This window comes from Myotis lucifugus, unplaced genomic scaffold, assembly GCF_000147115.1.
Source record: "Myotis lucifugus unplaced genomic scaffold, Myoluc2.0 scaffold_60, whole genome shotgun sequence".
Lineage (NCBI taxonomy): Eukaryota > Metazoa > Chordata > Mammalia > Chiroptera > Vespertilionidae > Myotis > Myotis lucifugus.
The window spans coordinates 6,627,347-6,652,293 of record NW_005871108.1 but is presented as its reverse complement, the minus strand read 5'-3'; the positions used below and the strand labels follow the sequence as shown (position 1 = coordinate 6,652,293).

The 24,947-nt window shown below is 40.8% G+C and overlaps 2 protein-coding genes across 5 annotated transcripts in view; one reads left to right on the top strand and one right to left on the bottom strand.

Moving 5' to 3' along the window:
• The window catches only part of RPN2 (ribophorin II), a 57,893-nt gene extending 37,134 nt beyond the window's left edge, over nucleotides 1-20,759 (bottom strand). For all 4 annotated transcript variants that reach the window (XM_006089524.3, XM_006089525.3, XM_014456537.2 and 1 more), the window contains exons 1-5: nucleotides 20,442-20,759; nucleotides 16,567-16,760; nucleotides 4,362-4,457; nucleotides 2,878-3,053; nucleotides 746-821 (exon numbers count right to left, since the gene is read on the bottom strand). In XM_006089524.3, coding sequence (XP_006089586.1) covers nucleotides 746-821; nucleotides 2,878-3,053; nucleotides 4,362-4,457; nucleotides 16,567-16,760; nucleotides 20,442-20,454 — 555 coding nt within the window. In that variant the 5' untranslated portion in view covers nucleotides 20,455-20,759. The remainder of the gene's footprint in view (nucleotides 1-745; nucleotides 822-2,877; nucleotides 3,054-4,361; nucleotides 4,458-16,566; nucleotides 16,761-20,441) is intronic.
• Nucleotides 20,256-24,947, top strand: part of MROH8 (maestro heat like repeat family member 8) — a 55,271-nt gene continuing 50,579 nt past the window's right edge. The window contains 2 exon segments of the mRNA XM_023754471.1: nucleotides 20,256-20,588; nucleotides 24,616-24,734. Coding sequence (XP_023610239.1) covers nucleotides 20,302-20,588; nucleotides 24,616-24,734 — 406 coding nt within the window. The 5' untranslated portion in view covers nucleotides 20,256-20,301.

Sequence of the window (24,947 nt, the reverse complement as noted above, 5' to 3'; positions counted from 1 at the left end):
CAATTTGGAAGCAGAAATTTATTGACCTTAGAGTTGACTTGGAAAACATTGAAAAAAAGCGATTAGAGACAGGAGTACCAGAGAGAAGTGTCAAAAACGAACTATTGAGGACTTGGAATGCCATTCCAGAAAATTTTTTCTGTTTAAAAAACTTTGCAACAGCGTTACTCTCCATGTTTTCATCCACATACGCTTGTGAATCTTCGTTCTCAGTGATGAATTTTGTTAAGTCTCGTAATAGGAGTAGCCTGACGGATGAAAGTAGTAGCTCATGCATATCTCTGAAGGTCACGAAATATAAACCTGATGTAAAATCTCTGTCATCAGAGATGCAGCAGCAAAAGTCCCACTGATAATATCAAACGGAGTCATAAAGTTTTTTGTCGGACTATCAGTGTACATGTATACATTAAAAAATAAATGTATTTTTCATGCTGTGTTTTTGTCACTCGAATAAATTTTATTATTTCTTCAAGGTTCTTCACATACGTACACCTTAAGAGATATCAAGTAGGTGTGACATGTTCTCAAAAAATTCGGGTTGGCACGCAGAAGAATTTTGAGTCAGAGATTTTGCTGGTTTTGACACGTACTCACAAAAAGGTTGCCCACCCCTGCCCTAGGACATTGCTGTGATACAAAGAACATAAGTGTGCCATGAATATGAACATGGCTATACTAAATCATGCATGTCTATCTGCAAGCTCTTCTAAAAAAGTTTTATTTTATTTAAATAAATTCACACCTCAATCTCCTCCACGATGCTCCTCAGGTCAGCCTGCTGGGACAGGTGAGATGCTGTCTGGAGAGCCTGGACTGTTCTGGAAAGTAAAAAGTAGAACCCTAATGAACAGCAAGTCTTCTTTCAACTACTCAGCCCTTCCTATATTGAGACACCTTCATGAATATCCTACTCTTATTTTTCAGAAGGATAAGACAGTCTCAACCTTTAAGGAGCTTATTTACAATCTTGTTGGGAAAGATGTGACAAAGACCAGTACATTATAAAGATCATTACAGCTAGAAGAAGACCATCTGTACAATAGGACCCACAAGAAGTACTGTGGGCACAGAGAAGAGAGGGAGCATAGGTTCACCTCCCTCTGAAAATCTATTTCATTCCTAATGGCATCACATACAGAATAATGAGACTAGATTAGGTTTAAAAGAGATAGACTCTTAGAGAGAACAGAATTCAATTTGACCAAGGTCAATTTGGCAGAAGTTGACTGCCTGTTAATTTTCTACTTTTCTTACTCCAAGACCAAAGAAATATTGTAAAATCTACACATGTAGATTGCTGGGTAGAATTTGGAACAACTTTTCTGAAACCAACATGAGACAAGTGTACAGTAAACACGTGTTGAATAATTTAATAACATATTATATAAATGTTTCCATGAATACATATACGGTCAATATACTTCATTCTTTTTTTAAAAAATAAGATTTTTTTACTGAATTTGAGAGAGAGAGAGAGAGAGAGAGAGAGAGAGAACATCAATTCGAGAACAAAATATCAATCAGCTTCCTCCTTGCACACCCCCTACCGGGGATCAGGATCAAGCCTACAACTCGGGCGTGTGCCCTGACTAGAATAGAACTGGCTACATTTTGGTGCACTGGATGACCCCCAACCAACTGAGCTACAACAATCAGGGCAAATATACCTCATTCTTATTAGCAATAACATAGTATTAGATGCACTGTAATTATGTCCAATTAATACACTTAATGTCCAATTACTTAATGTCCAATTGATAAATATTAAATGTTTTACTGGGTCATACAATGCTATAATGATAACCCTTACTCATATAGATAGATATTTTTTTAAATCATTGAAGTGAAGTTCACATAGCCATTTGAAAGTGAACAATTCAGTGGCACTTGGTGTATTTCACAATGTTGCGCAATCACCACCTCTATCTAGTTCCAAAATATTCCCATTAATCCCAATTAAAACCTTGTGCCTATTAAGCATTTTCTTTCTCTTTCTCTCTCTCTCTCTCTCTCTCTCACACACACACACACACACACACACACACACACACACTCCACTCCCACCCCAGCCCCTGCAACCACCAATCTGCATTCTGTCTCTATAGATTTACCTATTCTGGATATTTCATATAAGTGGATCATACAATATATGATCTTTCATGTCTGGCTTCTTTCATAAGGTTCATCCATGTTGTAGCATGTGTCAGTATTTCATTCTTTTTTTTTTTAATGGCTAATTCATATATTTTTATATACTTACGAGTATATTTCTGTAAGATAAACTTTTTAAATTAAATTTATTGGGGTAACACTGGTTAATAAAAAGATCATCTTTTTAAGGTAGAATGTGGTAGGTATGTACACATCAGATTTTTTATTAGATTCTTCTCTTGTTACAGATAACTTGGAAAATATAAATGGTGCTTTTCTGAGTTGAATAGAAAAATGCTGAGGACCCTTGGTGGTTAAGCAAACTGCTGCTCAACCTGGGACTAGCTTCCTAATTCCCAAGAGAGGATTGGGCCTTTGTGTAAAAGCACCATTTATTAAGTCAATGTATTGGGGCATGTACAGTGAGAATTTGTCTGCTTTCATAAAGATCACAATTAAGATTCCCTCCATGGAAAACTAATTCCATTAAGATGACCATGATGAAGGCACTGATGGAAAAACCTGAGCAGCTTGGAGAAGACTGTGTCTAGGTGAGCTGCATGAGGACAGGAACCTTACCTGTCTTAGTGTAGTAGTACACCTAGCAGAGCACCTGACACATAGTAGATGCCCAGAAAATATTGGCTGAACCAGTGGATGAACCCTCTCAGGATAGTATCCAACACAAATGAAGCCTGAGAAATACTTGAGATGATGACTCACGCTAGCACGGTCTCTTCCTTGCTGAGGCGAGTGGTAAGGGCACTGAGGGCTTCTTGGGAAGCCAAGGGAAGGCCAAAGCCGCTTAGGGCTGCAACTGCATGGTAGATCTGGGTAACAGACGAGTCTTCACTCACAGCTGCCAGAAGCAGATCTTTGGTCTCATTTGAAATAGAGATCTAAGGAAGGATTGGCAGACACAGAGTTTTAGAACAGTTGCTAACAATTAGTAGCACATATGCCAAAGATGGCACACAGAGCAACTGCCAAAGTCACACCACCCACCTGTCACATGATCATTCCCCCTCGACTACTCAGATGGCAGAATTAAATGTTTTTAAAACCTTAACACAACACTTGTAAAAATTCTGCAAATTACTTGTCTACTTATATGGCTCTTCTATGTTCAATAACATGGATTTCCAGATTGGTGTTGGGGCATTCTTGCTTTACTTTGAACATTTTTAAATGTTAAAGGGAGACAGAAAGAAAAATCAAGGCTTCCCAAGAGAGAGGCAACTATAGGAAAAAGTTATTTTAAAATTAACAAAAAGTGAAAACTCACAGGAAAAATAAACCACACTTCCTTTAAAAAAAAAAAATCACGAGCCCAGCAGGTGTGGCTCAGTGGTTGAGCATCAATCTATGAACCAGGAGGTCATGGTTCGATTCCAGTCAAGGCTCATGCCTGGGTGGCGGTCTCGATCCTCAGTGTCGGGTGTGGGCATGCGGGAGGCAGCCCACCAATGATTCTCTCTTATCACTGATGTTTCCATCTCTCACCATTTCCCTTCCTCTCTTAAATCAACAAAATATATAGATAAAAATCACAAAAATGGAATTCCAATCCTCACTAATGGATTTTTATTGTTTAAACTAGAGGCCTGGTGCACGGGGTCCCTCAGCCTGGCCTGCCCCTCTCACAATCCGGCAATCCGGGACCCCTCGGGGGATGTTAGATAGCCAGTTTTGGCCTGATCCCCACAGGTCTGATCCAGACAGGAGGGAGCCTGATCCTGTACATTGAGCATCTGTCCCCTGGTGGTCAGTGCACATCATAGCAACTGGTCATTCAGTCACTTAGGCTTTTATATATATAGACTAGAGACCCAATGCACAAAATTCATGCAAGAGTAGGCCTTCCTTTGATCCTTTGATCCCACCTGCCAGGACTGGCTTCCCTCTGGCTGCCGGGAGGCACCCGGGATCTGGGCTTCCCTCCTCAAAGAGTCTATCTCCTCTTTGTTTCTCAAACCTAATCCCCACCCTCTGGTTCCAGCTTTGTCTGGAAGAACATCCGGAATGACATCCAGAATGATGTCTGGTCTAATTAGCATATTACCCTTTTATTGTTATAGAAGATACATACATATATATATATGTGTGTGTATATATACATACATACATATATATCTGACATGACCCTCCTTCTTTAAAAATAAACTTTACGATTTAAGGTATATAAAAATGTAGGAAGCTGGACTCACCTCACAACCTGAGAGGACCTGGCTGGCCTGGGCAGCGTAGAACAGGGAATCCACATTGCTGGGATCAAGGTTTGATTTAATGAAGGCGCATGCTTTCTAAAAAAGGGGAAAAGTCAGTAAGCGGTGATATACAAGTGAGTGGGAAAGGCATCCATGTTTTTTGGATGACAAAATTCTAAGCAATCTATGATGGCTTAAAGTATGAGTTACATAAGATTTCATTTTTTAAGTTCTTACTTTCCATAGAACACTGTATTATCCCAAATTGCTGACTTCAAAAAAGGAGTGACAAACCTGAAGGAACTCTACTCCTTGTGAATCCTAGAAAGGAAGGAAAGAAACCACTTCCATCGAACACCTGCTCTGGTTATGACCCATGCTGGGTGTTTATGATGCTCTTCTTTTAAATAAACATAAGGACCCTGCGGTAGGTAGTATCATCCCCTTTAACAGAAAAGGAAACTGAGGCCTGGAATTGGTAAGTAATCTGATGAAGGCAACAGATCTAATAAGTGGCAGAGTGGATCCTTTGATTCCAACTGTACTGGGGTCTCTACTTAGATGTACAAAGCTAAGTCAAGTTGAACATACCTAAAATGAGCTTGAAACCTTCTATTTCTTCACCTGGACTTTCCAGCTCATGTATGGGCATCACTATGCACCCAATTACCTAAAGCAGAAACCTGAGACTCAGTCTTGGACTTTACCCTTAACTCACAGTCTATCGAGTCTATTTCCTCTTTGTTTCTCAAACCTAATCCCCACCCTCTGGTTCTATCATTGCCTTATTCCAGGCTCTTGCCATTTCTCACCTAGATTGTTACAATCATCTCCTAACTGGTCTCAAGCCATGCAATCTACCCTGTAAGCTGCTTCTATGTCAGCGGTTCTCAACCTGTGGGTCGCGGCCCCTTTGGCAGTTGAACGACCCTTTCACAGGGGTCACCTAAGATCATCCTGCATATCAGATATTTACATTATGATTCCTAACAGTAGCAACATTACAGTTATGAAGTAGCAACGAAAATAATTTTATGGTTGGGTCACAACATGAGAAACTATATTTAAAGGGCCAGAAGGTTGAGAACCACTGTTCTATGTGATCTTTACAAAATACAAATGTTACCATCTTACTTTGCTATTAAAACCCTTATGTGGTTCCTTATGATTACCCTCAGAACAAGAGAGAAAGTTTCTGATACAGCATAAAATGTGCTCATGAGTGACCCTTTCTCTGTGCCAGCTTTATCACATCCCCACCTCCAACTTCAAAATCTTACCGCCAGACTACTGCAGCTCCCCAGATATACTATGCTCTCGCCATTTATGTTTTTGACCCTGCCAGTTCCCCTGCCAGGAGACCTATCTCTTGTCCTTCTTGTCTGCCAAATCTGGTCTTATCTTCATCTCTGCTCAGATGTCACCTCTTCCAGTGATTCCAGAAAGCCTTCACTGACATTCATCCCAGAACAGGCCAGTTGCCCTCCTCCCTAAGTGCTCCTCAAAGCACTTACCATACTGTACCAACATCCTTCCCCAGTGACTGGTTACCTGAGATCAGAAACTTGATGAACCCCCATCACAGCGCCGGGCACAGAGTAGGCACATACTAAAGCCCATGCTATTTCTACATAGCAAACTCTGAAAAATGTTATTTACTAGTTATATTGCTAAATATTTTGGTTGAGGTAACAAAATTCAGCTATTCAAAATTAAATGGTAATAAAAAGTTAAAAGTGGGTGCACTGGGAAACAGGACAGGGAGTAAGACAAGGTGAGGCATGCAATGGATTATTGCTTTTCATTAATAGCTGTTCTGCATTATCTGATATTTTACTGTGTGCATATGTTACTTCAACCAAAAAGCTTTTTAAAATTTTTTTATGAATAAGCTTTAAATAAGAGTCTCAAAACAAATGAGTTTCAACCAGAAGTTTGAAAGAAACCAAAGAGAGAAAGAAAGAAAATATTCACACTACACAAATCAGGGATCTGAAAGAGAAAACCTATTAGAGACCTTTTGGTAGAATTGTTGAGTAAGCTTAAGACCTGTGCTTTGCTGCCATCTGGTGTTTAACAGTGGAATGACAGCACTGGAGCTCCAAAAAATGATTAGGGTCACTGCTACCACTTTTCAAGCACCTAAAATGTGTCAAGCACTGTTCTAAGTGCTTTATGTGCGTATCTAATGTATAGGTCCTCTTATTATCTTAAGTTTAGAAAAAGAAAACTGAGTTCTTAATGGAGGAGGTAGAATTCTAACTAACCCAGGCAGCCTGGCTCCAGAGTTTGAACTATACAATTTCTACCTCTCAAGGGACCACTAAAAATGTTCTGTTCTGAAGTAAAACCAACATCATGCCTACTCTAATTCATTGCACAGACAACTCAAGGTAAACAGTTCCAGCAGTCAGTGGCTTCAAAACCCACGATGTTGACAGCATGGTTGTTTCAACTGTAGCAGAAGTGGAGAAGACCTCACAAAACCCACTCTGAACTCAATAAGCCCAACCTGTGCTGGGGTGTGGTAATGCAGCTGACAGAGAGAATATCAGTCATAAGGTCATTTCACGCTACATCTGTGAATATGTAACTCTGACTCCAGCTGGCCTCCCATGTACCAGACTCATCTTCCCAAGTGAAGGCTGAAAATCATCCCTAAATGCCCATTTTCCCATCTGTTCCCCTCAGCTTTCTGTGCCCCATACTAAAACTCCAATTATCTAAACATCCTCCTGAGTAAAGAACTGATCAGTGCTTTCCTCTACCTACTCTTCCCTATACTGTAACTCCCTAAACCAGTCAGGAACCAACAAACATCAAATAAAAAAGGCAGTAACCTGTCTCATCTGCCCTTTCGTCTACCTTGTTTCCCCCACCAAAAGCTCCCAACTACTCATCTCCTCTCAGACTATGCTTTGTAATCTCACCAGACTTTGTTAATTGTGTCGTGCTATTGAGGCATACCCTGGTGGGAGTCTCACCCCACCAAGTCCTTTGTATCAGACTCATTTTTCCCATGTGTACGAGGTGTACCGGTTAATAATGCGGATTTTGGAATCAAAGAAAACATGGTAATTTCAAGAGAAACATCAAAAGTGCTTTATTCAAAGTAATGTCCATCGCTAGCTACACATTTCACCCATCTTTCAGGTAATTTGTGGATACCATCCCAATAAAACTTTTCTTGTTTTGAGGCAAACCATTCAGAGACCCAATTTTCCATTTCTTTGTACATTTTGAAGTGCTGCTCAGAAAGTGCATGTGCCATCGATGGGAACAAGTGGTAATCTGAAGGAGCAAGGTCTGGTGAATACAGCAGATGGGTTTATACTTCTCAGGCAAGATCTTTTAATGTGTTTTTAATGTGCTTTGAAGTGTGTGATGGTGCATTATCATGAAGCAAAATTACTTTGCCCTGTCTTCTGGCCCATTCTGGTTGTTTTATGATCAAAGCTCGGTTCAAATTGATTATTTGTTGTCGGTAGGGATCAGCATTAATGGTTTCACCTGGTTTTAGAAGCTCATAATACACCACACCTTCCTGATCCCACCAAACGCAGAGCATTGTCTTCTTTCTGAAGCGATTTGGCCTTGCAGTCGATGTGGATGGTTGACCTGGATCAACCCATGATTTTGTGCATTTGGGATTCTCAAAATAAATCCACTTTTCATCGCCAATCACAATTCGATGCAAAAAAGACTTTCTTTCGCGCCACTGAAGCAACAATTTACTGATGACTTTTTGGTTTTCCATTTGTCTTTCGTTCAGTTGATGTAGCACCCATTTTCCTTCCTTTAAAATCTTTTCCATTGCTTTTAAATGATTGGAAATTGTTTGCTGAGCAACTTTTACTCTTTCTACAAATTGTTTCTGAGTTTGACACGCATCTTCATCCAATAATGCTTGTAATTGTTGGTCTTCAAACTTTTTCAGTTGACCTGGACATTCTTTGTCTTTCACACATGTAGAGGCCAGCTGGCTCAGTGGCTGAGCTTTGACCTATGAACCAGGTCACGGTTTGATTCCTGGTCAGGGCATGTGTCTGGGTTACAGGCTTGACCCCTGGCAGGGGGCACGCAGGAGGCAGACGATGGATGTTTCTCTCTCATAGATGTTTCTATCTCCCTCTCTCTCTAAAATCAATAAAAACATTTTTTTTTTAAAAGAGAGAGAAGGCCCTAACCAGTTTGGCTCAGTGGATAGAGGGTCAGACTGCAGACTGAAAGGTCCCAGGTTCGATTCCAGTCAAAGGGCATGTACCTTGGTTGCGGGCACATCCCCAGTAGGAGGTGTGCAGGAGGCTGCTGATCGATGTTTCTCTCCCATCGATATTTCTAACTCTCTATCCCTCTCCCTTCCTCTCTGTAAAAAAATCAATAAAATATATTTTTAAAAAATAAAAATAAAAAAATAAAAGAGAGAGAAGGAGAAGCAAATACTCAAGGGAAGGAGGGCTAAACATTAAAAAAATAAAACAAAACAAAAAAATGCTCCAAGTTGGACTTGATCTTGGAGGCCACAATTTGTCAACCCCTTTGCCATATGGTATTCAGAGGATGGCTGGCAGACATTGGACAATTAATTTCCTTAACCTCTCTGAGCTTCTATTTCCTCCTCTATTACAGGATATTTCTAACTATACAGAATTAAGACAATTAATTCAAGATAACATCCAGTGTACCTGGCATATAACAAAAAATTTAATAAATAATAGCAATGACTTATTCTAGTCTGGGCAGGAAATATAAAAGCCCAGGACATTAGAAACTCTCAAAGACTACTGGATCAAATTTAAAAAAAAAAAGCCCAGCCGGCGTGGCTCAGTGGTTGAGCATCGACCTATGAACCAGGAGGTCACGGTTCGATTCCCGGTCAGGGCACATGCCCAAGATAAAGGCTCGGTCCCCAGTGTGGGGCATGCAGGAGGCGGCCGATCAATGATACTCTCTCTTCATTGATGATTCTCTCTCTCCTTTTCCCTTCCTCTCTTAAATCAATAAAAATATATTTAAAAACAAAAATAAAACTAAACACATGCACAACCAGACATTTTGGCCCACTAGCAAAAATGGGATATTTTGAGCATCAAAAAGAATTAACAACTTCAATGGCTGAAAGACATCAACAGAAAAAATATACAAGAGTTGCTGTTCTTTTAATTTCCACTAGACTGTAAGCTCTCTGAAGGCAGTGACTATGTGCCAAGGGCCTAGCACAGGCGTTCAGTAAACTGCTCCATAAATAAGGAGTTCATACTAAAGTGGGCTAACTTGTCAATCGAGTGGATCAGCGTGCTCACCACTCTCCTCAGAAAAAAAACGTTACTTTTTTTTTTAATCATTATTGTTGAAAATATTATTGATGTCCTTCTTTTCCCCCTCATTGATCCCCTTCACCAGGCACCCACCAGTATCAAAGCTCAGGAGTTACCATTCACTACAATGCATTCCTTATGTTAAGGTATGAACATACCTCAACATAAGGACCATATATGACAAACCCACAGCCAATATCATACTCAGTGGGCAAAACTACAAGCATTTCCCTTAAGATCGGGAACAAGACAGGATGTCTGCTTTCTTCACTCTTATTCAATAAAGTACTGGAAGTCTTAGCCACAGTAATCAAACAAGAAGAAGAAATAAAAGGCATCCAAATTGGAAAGGAAGAAGTAAAACTGTCATTATTTGAAGACTAGTGCCCCACCAGGAAATTAATTAAAAGAAATATTTTAACATTGCTATTCACACTTTCTCTGTAATAGAAGTGTCAGAAAGAAAATTAGTAAAATGTATCTGAAAATTATATAAATTGATTAATAAACATGATATAACAACAAAGACATGATATAAAAAGAAAACATGATATAAAAACAACACTGATAAAAACAATGACTGATAAATTGATTAAACTTATTCTAACACTGAGGCCAGTGTCAGACGGAGACGAATCAATTCTTAGAATCAGAACAACCTCTCCTCCACAGATCCTGTTAATACTTCAGCTTCGATTATGTTAGGTCACAATCTTTTGATAATAAATCTAGTACCATTACAAAGACCCCATTTACTATTAAGATTTCTCAGTAGCATGATGATTGCACCTACTTTCTTTTTATTTTTTTAATTAAATCTTTATTGTTCAGATTATTACAGTTGTTCCTCTTTTTTTCCCCCATAGCTCCCCTCCACCCAGTTCCCACCCCACCCTCTGCCCTTACACCCTGCACTGTCCTCATCCATAGGTGTACAATTTTTGTCCAGTCTCTTCCCGCACCACCACACCCCTTTCCTTCCGAGAATTGTCAGTCCACTCCCTTTCTATGCCCGATTCTATTTTATTCACCAGTTTATTCTGTTCATCAGATTTTTTTATTCACTTGATTTTTAGATTCACTTGTTGTAGATATGCATTTGTTGTTCATAATTTTTATCTTTACCTTTTCCTTCTACTTCCTCTTCTTAAAGAATACCCTTCAGCATTTCATATAATACTGGTTTGGTGGTGATGAACTCCTTTAGCTTTTCCTTATCTGTGAAGTTCTTTATGTGACCTTCAATTCTGAATGATAGCTTTGCTAGGTAATCTTGGTTGTAGGTTCTTTCTATTCATCACTTTGAATATTTCTTTTTTTTTTAAATATATATATATTGTTGGTTTTTTTTTACAGAGAGAAGGGAGAGGGATAGAGAGTTAGAAACATTGATCAGCTGCCTCCTGCACACACCTTACTGGGTATGTGCCCGCAACCAAGGTACATGTCCCTGACCGGAATTGAACCTGGGACCCTTGAGTCCGCAGGCCGACACTCTATCCATTGAGCCAAACCAGTTAGGGCTGAATATTTCTTGCCACTCCTTTCTGGCTTGCCAAGTTTCTGTTGAGAAATCAGCTGACCATCTTATGGGTACTCCCTTGTAGGTAACTGACTGTTTTTCTCTTGCTGCTTTTAAGATTCTCTCTTTGTCTTTTGCTCTTGGCATTTTAATTATGATGTGTCTTGGTGTGGTCCTCTTTGGATTCCTTTTGTTTGGGGTTCTCTGCGCTTCCTGAACTTGGAAGTCTATTTCTTTCACCAGGTAGGGGAAGTTTTCTGTCATTATTTCTTCAAATAGGTTTTCAATATCTTGCTCTCTCTCTTCTTCTGGCACCCCTATAATTCAGATGTTGGTTCGCTTGAAGTTGTCCCAGAGGCTCCTTACACTATCTTCATATTCTTTTATTCTTTTTGCTTTTTGCTTTTCCGGTTGGGTGTTTTTTACTTCTTCGTACTTCAAATCTTTGACTTGATTCTTGGGATCCTCTAGTCTGCTGTTGGATCTCTGTATATTATTCTTTATTTCAGTCAGTGTATGCTTAATTTCTAGTTGGTCCTTTTTCATATCCTCGAGAGTCTCACTAGATTTCTTGAGGGTCTCACTAAATTTATCGGCGGTTTCTAGAAAATTCTTGAAAAACCTTATAAGTGTGGTTTTGAACTATATATCCAGTAGTTTGCTTTCCTCCATTTCTGTCATTTGTGACCTGTTTCTTTGTCTCCGCATTTTTTATGCTTCCCTGTGTTGATAGAGTGGCTTTCTGTGCTAGGTGTCCTATAGGGCCCAGTGGCTCAGCCTCCCCAGTTACCTGAGGTGGACACTCTTGGTGCACCCCTTTGTGGGCTTTGTGCACAGTCTTGCTGTAGTTAAGCCTTGATTGTTGTAGGTATCACTGGGAGGAATTGACCTCCAGGCCAATTGGCTGTGAGAATCAGCTGTGTCTATGGTGGGAGAACTTCTGTGCTGGAGACACCCTTTTGGGGCAACACTTGCTTCAGTGGGGCTTTGGTGCTCACTGAGTCTGCCACCTGAGTGTGTCCCTTATGGATCTGAGGAGTTGTAATCTGGATGGTCCCACTCTAACCACTGGGTACACAGGCTCTTGGATCTCTAAGGAGGTGCTAATTTAGCCTCTGCCTGAGGCTACCAGCAGGAACTACAGAGAGATCTGCAGATTCCTCTTCTTTGTTTGGGATTTGGAGGTGCCCAGATGAGGCCCAGCTGTGAAGCAATGCAAGCTGCTGTGGGACCTTGGGCCTTCTTTTGGATGTTCTGGGTCTCTCTGACCCAGCTGCAGTTTGTTAGGTAATTTTAGATTGCAAAGGGACAGGTCGTTCATATGCAAAAGCCTCTGCACACAGCTTGGGTGGGGCGGGGTCTCAGGGAATCAACAGGGCAGAGCAAACAGCTATGGCTGATCCTCAGTCCTGCCCTAAGAGGCCCCGGATCTCAGTGTCCCGCGGTAATGGCTGCAAGCACCTGAGAGAAAGCCGCCTTCGAGTTCTGACAGATGCCAGACAGTCCAGTTTCTCCCCATATGAGTCTGAATCCCCAGAGACTCGCCCGGAACTGGAGTTCAGAGCAGTCGGGAGCTTACGTCTCCCTCCCAATTGAAAAAGACTACCAGGTCCTCAGTTGCCGGCCCTTTCCTCATGCACCTCCACACCTCTGCACTTTACTTCCGCACCTCCTCTGAGTTTCAGTGTGCTTTTCTCTTTCCTTCTAGTTGTAGAATTTCCACTCAGCCAGCCTTCCTGTGGTTCTGGATGATGTCCGTTTTGTCTTTAGTTGTATTTTTGAAGTGGTTGTGTGAGGCAGCAATTTCAGGTGTTTACCTATGCCGCCATCTTGGTTTCTCCCCTGCATATTAATCTTGAAAACCTGTGACCATGTTGCCTTTATGACCTGATTGCACCTATTTTCAATTCTAATTTTGACACGTACTTCCAAAGGAGTAATACTTTTAAGAAATTGGATGGGAAAATTTTCCTTTTCAGCATCATCCATTGAATCTAGTATTATTGTCCATTACATTGTTGTCTATGAGTCTTAATGCAATATCCGTTCCCCAGCCTTTTTCACCATGTGGGAAACGAACAGGATACGTCATTGCATCTAATGTAGGAAACAGGATACTGATTTGTTTCATTTTAGTGGCATTTGGATTATTGAGATCTGGTTTACAATGAATGAGCAAGTCCCTTTCAAAAGGAGGTCCTCCATCTTCATTTCTGAATATGACGGCAACTTCGGTTACATGGGGATAATTTTATCTACCCAGATCACTGTTATGATCATATTTAATTGCCATTGTTCCTTCCGTGCAATGCCACCGCTTTCTTTCAGCTTCAGAATGTCAACAAAAACAACAAAATTCACAATCAACAATGACTGATCGAAACACATGCATGCGATTGGCACCACCGAGAGCTTTATATGTATAGCGCATGCGCAAGTCAACTTAGTTTATAGATATAGAACAAACTTGCTTAATTAGACCTGCTTTCTGATGTAGCTAAACTTTTTCCAGCCCAGTGAAGTACCCCAACTTCTCTTTCAGGTAATTAATTGTCAGCAACACAGCAGTAAATATCAACACGAAGCAGATTATTATTATTATTATTATTATTATTATTATTATTATTATAAATCACACAAGGAGAACAAAAGGTAAAATATTTAACTGCAGCAGTTTTTGACTATATTCTGCACAGTGAGAAAACCTGAAGTCATTTTCAAGGTCCACCGTTTCTTACTTCTTTTCAGTTGGGTCAAGTTGCTAAGCTTTCTAATTCTCCATTTTCTGGCTAATGAAAAGAAAATAGGATTCCACCAAGTTTCCTATCTATCTACTCCAGGACTTCTGAGAGGATCAAATGAGATGAGGCACCAGAAAACGCTTCACAGACATTTGGTTACAGTGTAAAGTGTTTCCACCTAAGGCTAGTTGTCGCTACGGAGAGAAAGCCAGGTGTTGCTACTTGACGTCATTACCCAGACAGTTGGACACTTAGCATATTAGCCTTTTATATAGATAGATGACATGATACTGTATATAAAGAACCATAAAGATTCCACACAAAAAATATTAGAACTGATAAATGAATTCAGTAAAGTAGCAGGATACAAAATAAATATCCAGAAATCAGTTGCATTTGTATACACCAATAATGAACTATCAAAAAGGGAAACTGATAAAACACTCTCATTCACAATTGCTTCAAAAAGAATAAAATTCCTAGGAATATACTTAAACAAGGTTGTAAAAGACCTACACTCAGAAAACTTTAAGATACTAAGGAAAGAAACTGAAGAAGACACAAGTTAAGTGGAAACATATAACATACTCATGGATAGGAAAAATTAGCATTTTTAAAATGTCCATACCACCCAAAGCAATCTAAAGATTCAACAAAATTCCTAGCAAGACAAAAACAGCATATTTCACAGAACCATAACAAATATTCCAAAATAAATTAATAAAATAAAATAAAATGTATTCCTTCTCTGAAGAAGTATTATACTTCCCTGTCAACTTAGGTATGGCCATGTGACTTGCTTTAGGTAACAAAATTAGAAAGATAAAAGAAGTTCCACATATTTCTTCTGAGCAGAAGTTTTTTTTTGTTTTGTTTTTTTGTTTTTTAAAAATATTTTTATTGATTTCAGAGAGGAAGGGAGAGGGAGAGAGATAGAAACAGATGAGAATCATTGATTGGCTGCCTCCTGCACGCCCCCTACTGGGGATCAAGCCCACAACCCAGGCATGTGCCCTTGACTGGAATCAAACCTGGGACCTTTCAGTCCACAGGCTGATGCTCTATCCACTGAGCCAAACGGGTCAGGACCTGAGCAGAAGTTTTAAGAGTCATGTTTTCATTTGCCCTCTGCACAATCAGATAGAGACTGCTCCAGCATGCTACCAGTAAATCCTGGACTTAAGAAAGATGGAGCAGCTCTAACTGGTTTGGCTCAGTGGATAGAGCGTTGGCCTGCGGATTGAAGGGTCCCAGGTTCGATTCCGGTGAAGGGCATATATCTTGATTGCGGGCACATCCCCAGCAGGGGTTGTGCAGGCGGCAGCTGATCGATGTTTCTCTCTCATCGATGTTTCTAACTCTCTATCCCTCTTCCTTCCTCTCTGTAAAAAAATAAATTATATATATATATATATATATATATATATAAGAAAGATGGAGCAAAGCCCCAGCTGACCCATGAGGGCCATACAGTCTAAGCAAAAATAAACTTTTGCCATAAGACACTGAGATTTGGGGTCCTTTCTATGCTAATACAAGAAAGAACAGGCAGAATTCAAAAGATGCCATGTTTACATTTCCACCCACTGATTATTCATTTAAATACTAATCTAAGAACTGCTCTGAAGAGATTTTGCAGATGTAATTAAAACCCCGAGTTGGCTGACCTTAAAATTCAGAGACTATCCAGGCCGTCCTGACCCGAACAGGTAATCCCTCTTTAACAGCAGAAAGTTTCTCAGGCTGGTGGCAGAAGAGGAATTAGAGAAATTTGAAGAATAAGAAGAACTCAACATGCCATCACTGAATTAAAAAGGGATGGGTCACATAAGAAATGTGGGTGACAGTGAGAAGCAGAGAGCAGTCCTTAGCTGAAAGCCAGCAAGAAAATGGGAACCTCAGACCTAAAACCACAAGGCAGTGGATTCTGCCAACAACCTGAAGGAACTTGAAGCAGATTGTTCCCCAGAGTCTCCAAATAAGAGCCCAGCCAAGCCTGCCTGGACTTCTGACCTACAGAACTATGAGCTCATAAGTGAGTATTGTGTTACATTGCTAAATGTATGGTAATTTGTTTTGCGGTCATAGAAGATTAATACATAACGCTTATACTAGTATATGAGAAACCTGGCCCTAATTTCGTACCCTAGCTATCCATGCTACTATAGTGAATAAAATGTCAATTCACTTAATATTATTCCTAAATGCAAGAGAGGTTTTAATCATGATGCATTTTCATCATCAAAGGTTTACATCAAAATTCCCTGATGCAGTGACAGTGACTGTTAAATAAATCTGAATGCCCTCCCATCTTGAGATCCTTTATTATTTACTAGGCTCACATATATGGCACTTCATAAGTATATGTAGTATTGCATAGGCCCACTCAGAGCTGCAGTAAAAGTTTCTCAAGGATCTATGACTTGCTCTTTCCTATATTCTGCTAAAAGATATGACTAGATCCTAAACACACATTAGGCACTCAAAGAAAGAACCCGTCCGACTGATATAAGTATTTATTATATTGTATTAACTTCAGTTATCCTCAAATGAGCAAAAGGTTATGAAGTATACAAAAGGAACATAGTAAAAGGATGAGGCCACCAAGGCAAAAGGAGCCTTACCTTTACATCTGGCACCTGGGCACCAAGGCTGCTGAGTCCCACGATGGAGTAGAAAGCAGATTCTAAACTTGTGAAAGGGTGGTCCAGCGAAGCTTTCAGTCTTTCCACATCATGCTTGGTGAGGTAGTGAGTGGGCGTCAGAGCCTGGGCATTGGCTATGATTGTCAGGGCCAACAGGAAGACAGTGCTTGAACCTTGAGAAAAAAATGACTATTAACCACACTCCATACTATTCCAAAGTCTATACAGAGTTTCAAGGATGATGCCCACCAAAGTCTAAAAACCAAATCACGTAAGGAAGGGTGAGGGAACTGGAAGGTTTAAACTGGAGAGAAGCCTTGGGGAAGTGGTAGGCACTGTCTTCAACTATCTGGACAGTCCTCCCAGCAGCCTCCATGTGGCTAAAGCACAGGACTCATCACACTATCCCCATTTCAAGTACACTAGCAACTCCTACGCCTCTCAGGACAGACACAATCCTGAATCTTCATCATGGCTTTGCCTACCTCTCAACCAGATCTCTTCCCTCACTTCCTTCTATGACTCTCTAGTCTCCTCTCTGCTTCTCTAAGGTGCCATGTTTTTCCCCACCCAGCATTTTTTCATGCTTTCCAAACCTATTTATACTTTGCTTAATTTTTACGTTTAGATTCCAGTTCAAGTATCTTTTCCTTAAGAAACCTCCCAATAGGTCTCCCTTGGATTAGGTCCCAAGTCAGTACTATGAAGTAGTGAAGAATATGGCCTTTGGAGCCAAGTTTAAATCCTAACTCTGCCATTTATTAGCAATGTGACTGTGGCAATTACAATAAGGCCAGCCTGTGCCTCATTGTAAAAAGGAATTAATAATAGTACCTACTCCTCAATGTTAAGAGCTTTACATAACTTAATATACGAAGATCTTAGAATAGCGGTTGACATTTAACAAGGACTATCTAAATGTTAGCTGAATTGTTATTGTTGCTATATCCACTTATTGCAACCTGTACTTCTATATTTTTCACAACTATAACAGTGTAATATGTGATGCCTCTGCTAAACTGTAAGCTCCATGAGGACAGACGCTCTTGTTCATCTCAATATTTCCAAGTCTTGCACACTCCCTTGGACAAAGGAATATTGAATTAACATTTGCTAAATAAATGGAAATAAAATTAATCCTCATCTATTATGCCCAGGAAACAGGAAGTCATAGGAGTGGTACAATCTACTTGTCATTAACACACACACACACACACACACTTTTGAATAGTCTGTGTCATGAACTGTCTGCTATCCAAGTAACAGTGATCACAAGGGTAGCATTAATGGTCCTAAATTCTTTGTCTACAGTGTCAAACTTAGTTTGAACTAGAACCCTTTAAGAAAGCAATTATTATATCCATTTTACAAATAAAAAAATTGAGGGCCAGAGTAGTTTACACATAGTCAATCTTGGACTCAAACCCAAGTCTAACTGTAGTGTCCATACTGCACTATGTTTTGGAAAATGCTGTAGAAGAGATGCTTACCTTGGGGCATGAAGGTTAGTTAGTTCTACTTAATTCCTTGAGTGTATTAAGTAATCTAGAGTGTAAAAACTCTTAAAAAAAACAACAAAAACTAGAGCCCAGCCGGTGTGGCTCAGTGGTTGAGCATCAACCTATGAATCAGGAGGTCACTGTTCAATTCCTGGTCAGGTCACATGCCTGGGTTTCAGGCTCAATCCCCAGTATGGGGCATGCAGGAGGTAGCCGATTAATGATTCTCTCTCATCATGAATGTTTCCCTCTCTCCCTCTCCCTTACTCCCTAAAATCAATAAAAATATATTTTTTTAAATAAAAATTTTAAAAACTAGAGATATTTGTAATGTGGAGTACTCATTAATCAAATATTTACTGAATGCCTACTATGCACCAAACATTGTTTTAGTGTTGAAGATACAGCAGGAAACAGAGCAAACAAAAGCCTCCAACGTCATGGAGCTTACATTCTAACCGGAAAAGAAAAATATCTCACTAAATAATTAAGATGCATTATTTAGCATTTAAAAAGGTGAAACGTGCTATGGAGAAAAATACAACACAGAAGGGACACCTGAGAAGAACTTCAATTTTAAATATGATAGGCCAAGTAAGAAATAAAAAAAATGTAGTAGACTTGAAGAAGGAGCAAATCATAAAGGTATTTGGCGGGAAACAAGCCCAAGAAGAAAAGCAAGTTCAAAGACCCTGAATCAGGAGTGTATGTGGTGTTTTTTTACATTAGCAAGAAGAACAGTATGACTAAAGAGGAGTAAGCAAAGGATGATAAGTAGGGACAAGGTGACAGACAGCAGAAGCCAAATCCAGAGGGTCTCATCAGCCACTGCAGGAACTATGGCTTTTACTGAGCAAGGTGGGAGCCACTGGAAAGTTTTGAGGAAAGGAGTGATTTGACTTATATTTTAACAGAACAACTGTGTTGAGCATAAACAATACTATATTGAGACTATACAGGTTCAGGGACCTAAAGAGGGACACCAGTTAGGAGACTATTGCCATAATCCAAGTAAAAAGATGAGTGACCCAACAGGGTGACAGCAGTAGAGATGGTGAGAAGTGACCTGGCTAAAATTCATAGTTAAAGCCAGAATTGCTAATGGATAGAAAGATATGAGAGAATGAGGAGTCAAGATACTAATGCTGAATGAATCCCCAATGCCTTGTGTACATGCATATCCTCAATATATTAAAATCTAGCAAATGGCTATGATCTATCCAGCATTTTCCCAGCTAGACTGTAATTTCCCCTAACACAGCATCCGTGTCACAGAATCCTAATCTTCCCACCTCCCATTAATGATAACAACAACTTTCTTGGCTAAAATTTGCACACTTAGCACGGGTCGGGTATGCCCATACTAAGCTAGGTACTTTGTATGCATTGAGTCATTAAATCCTCAACATCCAAGTGAGTGCCCTTTAAAAACCAAGAAATTGAGACTCGGATAGTAATTACCGGCCCTACCACACACAACGACCTGAGAATCAAACGGCAGGCAACCGGTTTGAATCCCAAGTTTGTTTTTAACACCTCTTTTACCTTCTTCTTAAATAATGGAGCAGTAAGCCATTGGCCTTCTCTCTTCCCTCCCGCCTGTCACGTGGAAATAACAATAGTACACATTTCCCAAGCTGCGGTGGGACCTGAGAGTCTATCCTGCAGTGACCACTCGTTAACTAGCAATGCAGGTAACTTCACTGAGTGCTTACTTAGTGACACACACTGTTCTAAACCATGCACGGAGACCATCTCATTTAATACAGCAATTTAAGAGGCAGACAATGTGTAATCTGTTTTACAGATGAGAAACTGAGGTGCAGAGGGGGGCTGAGTAAATGGCGGTGGGGTCACATAATAAATGCGTGGCGGCCTGCAAGTCTGCACCCGGAGAACCTGACTTCAGAACTCTCAACTCCCAGAGAGGTGATCTGCTTTGCCCCTTCCACTAAAAAAGGAAACTGGGGCCCAATGGATGATTTGGCCAAAGGCTAGCACTGCGGCCGCCGGACCCGGGAGCCCGCGCGAGTCAAATGAATGAGCGAAGCCGCGACCAGCGGTTAATCACGCCCCTCGGTGCCCGGCTGGTCCTCGGGGGTACCCGTAGCTCGGCACCGCACTCCCCTCCCACCCCAACCCCTCCTCAGGTCCCGTGCATCCCACCCGCTCGCCAGCCCTCCCTCAGACTCTGGACCCCAGAGAGGCGGAGCCCATGCCCCAGTCCCGCCGAGGAAGGGGACCCCGCCTGGCCGGCTCCCGAGTGGCGAACACTAGCCTCCCGCGGGCGCTGGCCCAGTCGCCGAGGCGTGCCGTCCGCGGGGCCCCGGCGTCGAGCCATGCGCAGCACCTCACCCGGCGGCGCCATTCCTCCGAGCAGGTCCAAGAAGGGTCCGCACCGCCAGCTGACTTCCGCTCAGAAAAGTGGCTCCCGGAGCGCGCCGGAGGGGACGCCGGGAACTCGCGGCAGGCTCCGCGTGCTGAGATGGCCTCTAGGGACAGGTCAGTCCCCGCCGTCCTGCTGGGCCGGGCTGCTCCCTGTAGCCACAGCCGGAATTCTGGTCCTCGCGCCCAAAGGACCTCGCGGTCTTCGCGTACAGGCCCGCTCCCCCCGGCGCCCAGGTCCACTTGGTACCGGCCACCTTGCAACGGTCTTATTCCGGGCGCTACCACGATGCTATTGGGCAAGGCTTCAGGGCGGGCCCGAGACGGGGCCACCTCTGATTGGTCGGTCGCCTGTCATTCAGTCGTCTCAGCAGCCCGGCCAATTTTAAAGAAATGGGAAGGGTCAGGTGGGGAAGGGCGGTATTCGAGGGTTTTTTGTTTTTTTTGTTTTTTTTATTGCCCTTTCGTAAATTATGGCAATTTCCTCCAAAGATTGTTTCGGTTGTTAGTAACTAACCTATGAGTGCCATTTCATCTGATTTGCAAAGCATTTGTCTTGACTCCCGATAATTCAGTGACTCCTCATTATTATGAGGAACATATTAGCCAAGATTACGAAGTAACAAGCTCAAAAATGGAAGTGATCTAAGAATTAATAATAACTAATTCCACTTATTGAGAGTTAACAGGATAGACCGACAGTGTCTCTACGTACACAACATTTCGTTTACTCCCTGTCACCACTCTGTGAGGTGTATAGTTATTCTATTTGATAGAGAAGGAAACAAAGATTTGAACCCAGGTAGTTTGACTCCGTCATCTGTGCTTTTTAACTATTATGAACATACGAAGTATGCACAAAATGGTAATGAAAGGACAGAACAGGGCTGATAACCGTGTTCCTAACTCCTCTTCAAGCAAAAGCCATAGAATATATCAGTTGCTCAGCCGGCCCTTATCTCAGCCAATAGGAACGCAAGGAAACTAGCCCAAGGCCAAAAGTATGCTAGCCACCTCCTGTCTTTGTGTAACCAGACCCTAGCTGCACCCTGCCCTTGCGTCATTAGCCCCCCGGCCCTCACTCAGCCAACCAGAATCAGCCAAATCAGTGGTCCGAGTGAGCCCCCACCCCCTTACCCAAGCCCTATAAATTCTTTCTTCTTCCAAGACTAGGGCTCTCTTGCTTCCTGTCACTCCACTGTGTCAGTGGGGGAGGCAGAGGGACCAAACTAGCTAGTTTGAATAAATGACTCTTTGCTTTTGCATCGGACTCAGCTCCCTGGTGGTCTGTCTTTGGGGATTTTGAAATCTGGGCATAACAGTAACTCTTTTTTGTTTTGTTAATCCTCACCAGAGGATATTTTTTCCATTGCTTTTCAGAGAGGATGAAAAGGAGGGAGGGGGGAGCGACAGACAGAGAGAGAGAGAGAGAGAGAGAGAGAGAGACATGGACTAGTTGCCTCCTGCACGTGCAGGGATGGGGAGAGAACCCGAAACCCAGGTGTGTGCCCTTGACAAGGAACCCAACCAGAGACCCTTTGATGCTATAACCACTGAGCACCACCGGCCAAGGCACAATATGGTAACTTCTTATCATTATTAGTGCCACAGATATTATTACCCCAAACAGTGAGAGTCAGTTCTTGCTATGTCTGGTGCTGTGCTGTTTAGTGTGGTAGATACTAGCTATATGTAAGTATTTAAATTTGAATTTAAATGAACCAAAAGTAAAAATTAGTTTGTACTAGCCACATGTGCTCAGTAGCCACGTGTGGCTAGTTGGTATCATATGGACAGGGCAGAATTATAGAACATTTCCACTATCACAGAAAGTACTATTGGACAGTGCTGATCCAGAATATATAAAGAACTCCTTCAACTCAATAATAAAATAACCAATAGTATACTGGAGCCATCTCGTACTGGTTTGCAAAGTCAATTGTTGAATTTATCAGGAGTTTGCAAATTAGTTGTTAAATACAACTAAGAAAAATTAAATTATACAAACTGATAATGAAATAAAGTATATTGAAAACCAAACTCATCACTTCCTAAGTGTTTCACTACATTTTCCCATTGTCTATGTTTTCGTGGCTGCTTATTTCTATTGTATCTGAATAGTGGAAATATGATGGTGTGTGCTACTGCACATTTCTTCCCAAAGTCACATTGGTAGCTTGATTTTGGCCGCAACCATAGATTCAGCAAATGCTACAAACCAGAGCTTGATTTTATAAACAATAAAAACAAACACAAAACATGAAGCCACTTTAAAACAGAGCTGGAGGCTTCATTTGGAGCATCACCCCATATACCAAAAGGTGTCGGGTTCAATTCCCGGTCAGGGCACATACCCAAATTTCGATGTCAATCCCCAGTTGGGGTACATATAGGAGGCAACCAAAAAAACCCCCATAAATATGTTTTGTTTTTTTAAAATGGAGCTGAAGCTACCATGCCAGAGGAAAACAGGGCAAAATAACCTTTGACTGGACCTAAACAACTTTGTTTCCCAAAGAACTGTTTGCAAAAATAAGAAAAAAGCAGTTCTAACTGATGACTACCTGACTAAAAATTTAAAACATAGCCTAGAATTAACATCACCATATTGTTATCTTCACCAATAGAAATGCTTTCCTTCTATTAATGTAATTGTTCTTCTTTTCTTCCTCATAAATACCTATTGCCTTTGTCTCCTAATCAGAACATTATTTGGGCTTCCACCTGAATTGATTCCAAAATAGTTATTCTTATTGATCACAAATAAATGCTTGTTTGCCTCTCACTTTGAAAGTCCTTTTTATTTTTAGGTTATCAATTATTGCTTTGTTACTGTCTAAACCTAATGGTGGATAAAATGTTAATAGAAATTAAACTTAAGCTGAAACCGGTTTGGCTCAGTGAATAGAGCGTCGGCCTGCAGACTGAAAGGTCCCGGGTTCGATTCCGGTCAAGGGCATGTACCTAGGTTGCAGGCACATCCCCAGTAGGAGATGTGCAGGAGGCAGCTGATCGATGTTTCTGACTATCTCTCTCCTTTCCAATAAAAAAATATATAAAAAATTAAAAAAAGTTTAAAAAAAATAAAAAAGAAATTAAACTTAAAAATGTGTCATGTCTTTATAGATTTTACATGGTGAATAGTACAAAAATTTGAAGAAATATTTTTCTAGTAATGAAAACTATTATCCAATAAACAATATCATAAGTGAATCACATATTAGAAGGTATTTTGTCTATAGAAAAAAAGAAAGGGGAAGAGGGATTGAGGTAGGTGGGGGGTATTCTACCTCAGTCTCTTTTTTTTTTTCATTGAATGTATTGGGGTGACACTGGTTAATAAAAGTATTTAGGTTTCAGGTGTACAATTCTATAATACATCATCTGTATGTTGTGTGTTCACCACCCCAAGTCAAGTCTCTTTCCATCACCATTTATCCCCTCTTTACCCTCTTCTACCTCCCCCCAACCCTCTTTCCCTCTGGTAAACACTGTACTGTTGTCTGTGTCTGTTTTTTGTTTTGTTTTGTTTGCTAAATCCCTCTACCGTTTTCACCAAGCCTGGTAAACCCTCTCCCCTCTGACAGCTGTCAATCTGTTCTTTACAAGTCTGTTTCTATTTTGTTTGTTAGTTAATTTTGTTCATTACTACCCACATATAAGTGAAATCATGGTACTTGACTTTCTCTGACTAATTTCACTTAGCATAATGCTCTTGAGGCCCATCCATGCTGTAGCAAAGGGTAAGATTTCCTTTTTCATGGTGAGTAGCATTTCTTTGTCTCAGTCTCTTTTTAACAGTGGCATAGTATTTCTTACCTATCCATTTACTCCCCATAAGGCTGACAATATGCTAAGTGCTGAGGATACAACTATGACCATATAAACAGGGTTTCTCCTCTCATGAAGTTTATAGTTTAATGGGAGACAGTCAATAAACAACACAAATTAACTTGATAATTATAGGCAATGATTAAATACTATGAAAACATAAGAAAAATAACTGTCGGACTGGGGTGGGGAGAGACTGGTTAACCTAGATTGGTGATCAATAAACGCCTCTGAAAAGTGACATTTAAGCTTTAATGATGAGACAGAAGCAGTCTTGAAAAACTAATTTTTCTAATCCCCTCTTTTTTCCTAGGATCTGTAGTTGGGACGTAGTAGTCCCTTATGCGTCCGATAGTGATTCAGGAAGTGTGGATTTGCAGCTGAGCAACTTAGAGGATATTATAAAGGGCCCAAGTAGCCTTGAATTTACAGGTAAAAGGGGGAAAGAGCAGGGTGGAGGGGTATCTCTTTTCAAGTCAAGTGACTCGGTAACCAGCCCTTAACTAGACTTTGACAATGAATTTGGTCCGTGACTTTAAAACCTTGGAATATGATTGGAAAAATGAGATAAGATACATTATTCTAGACATACAGGATACTAACTTGGTCCTGAGACAAATAATCCTGCCTATTTGCACAAGGTCT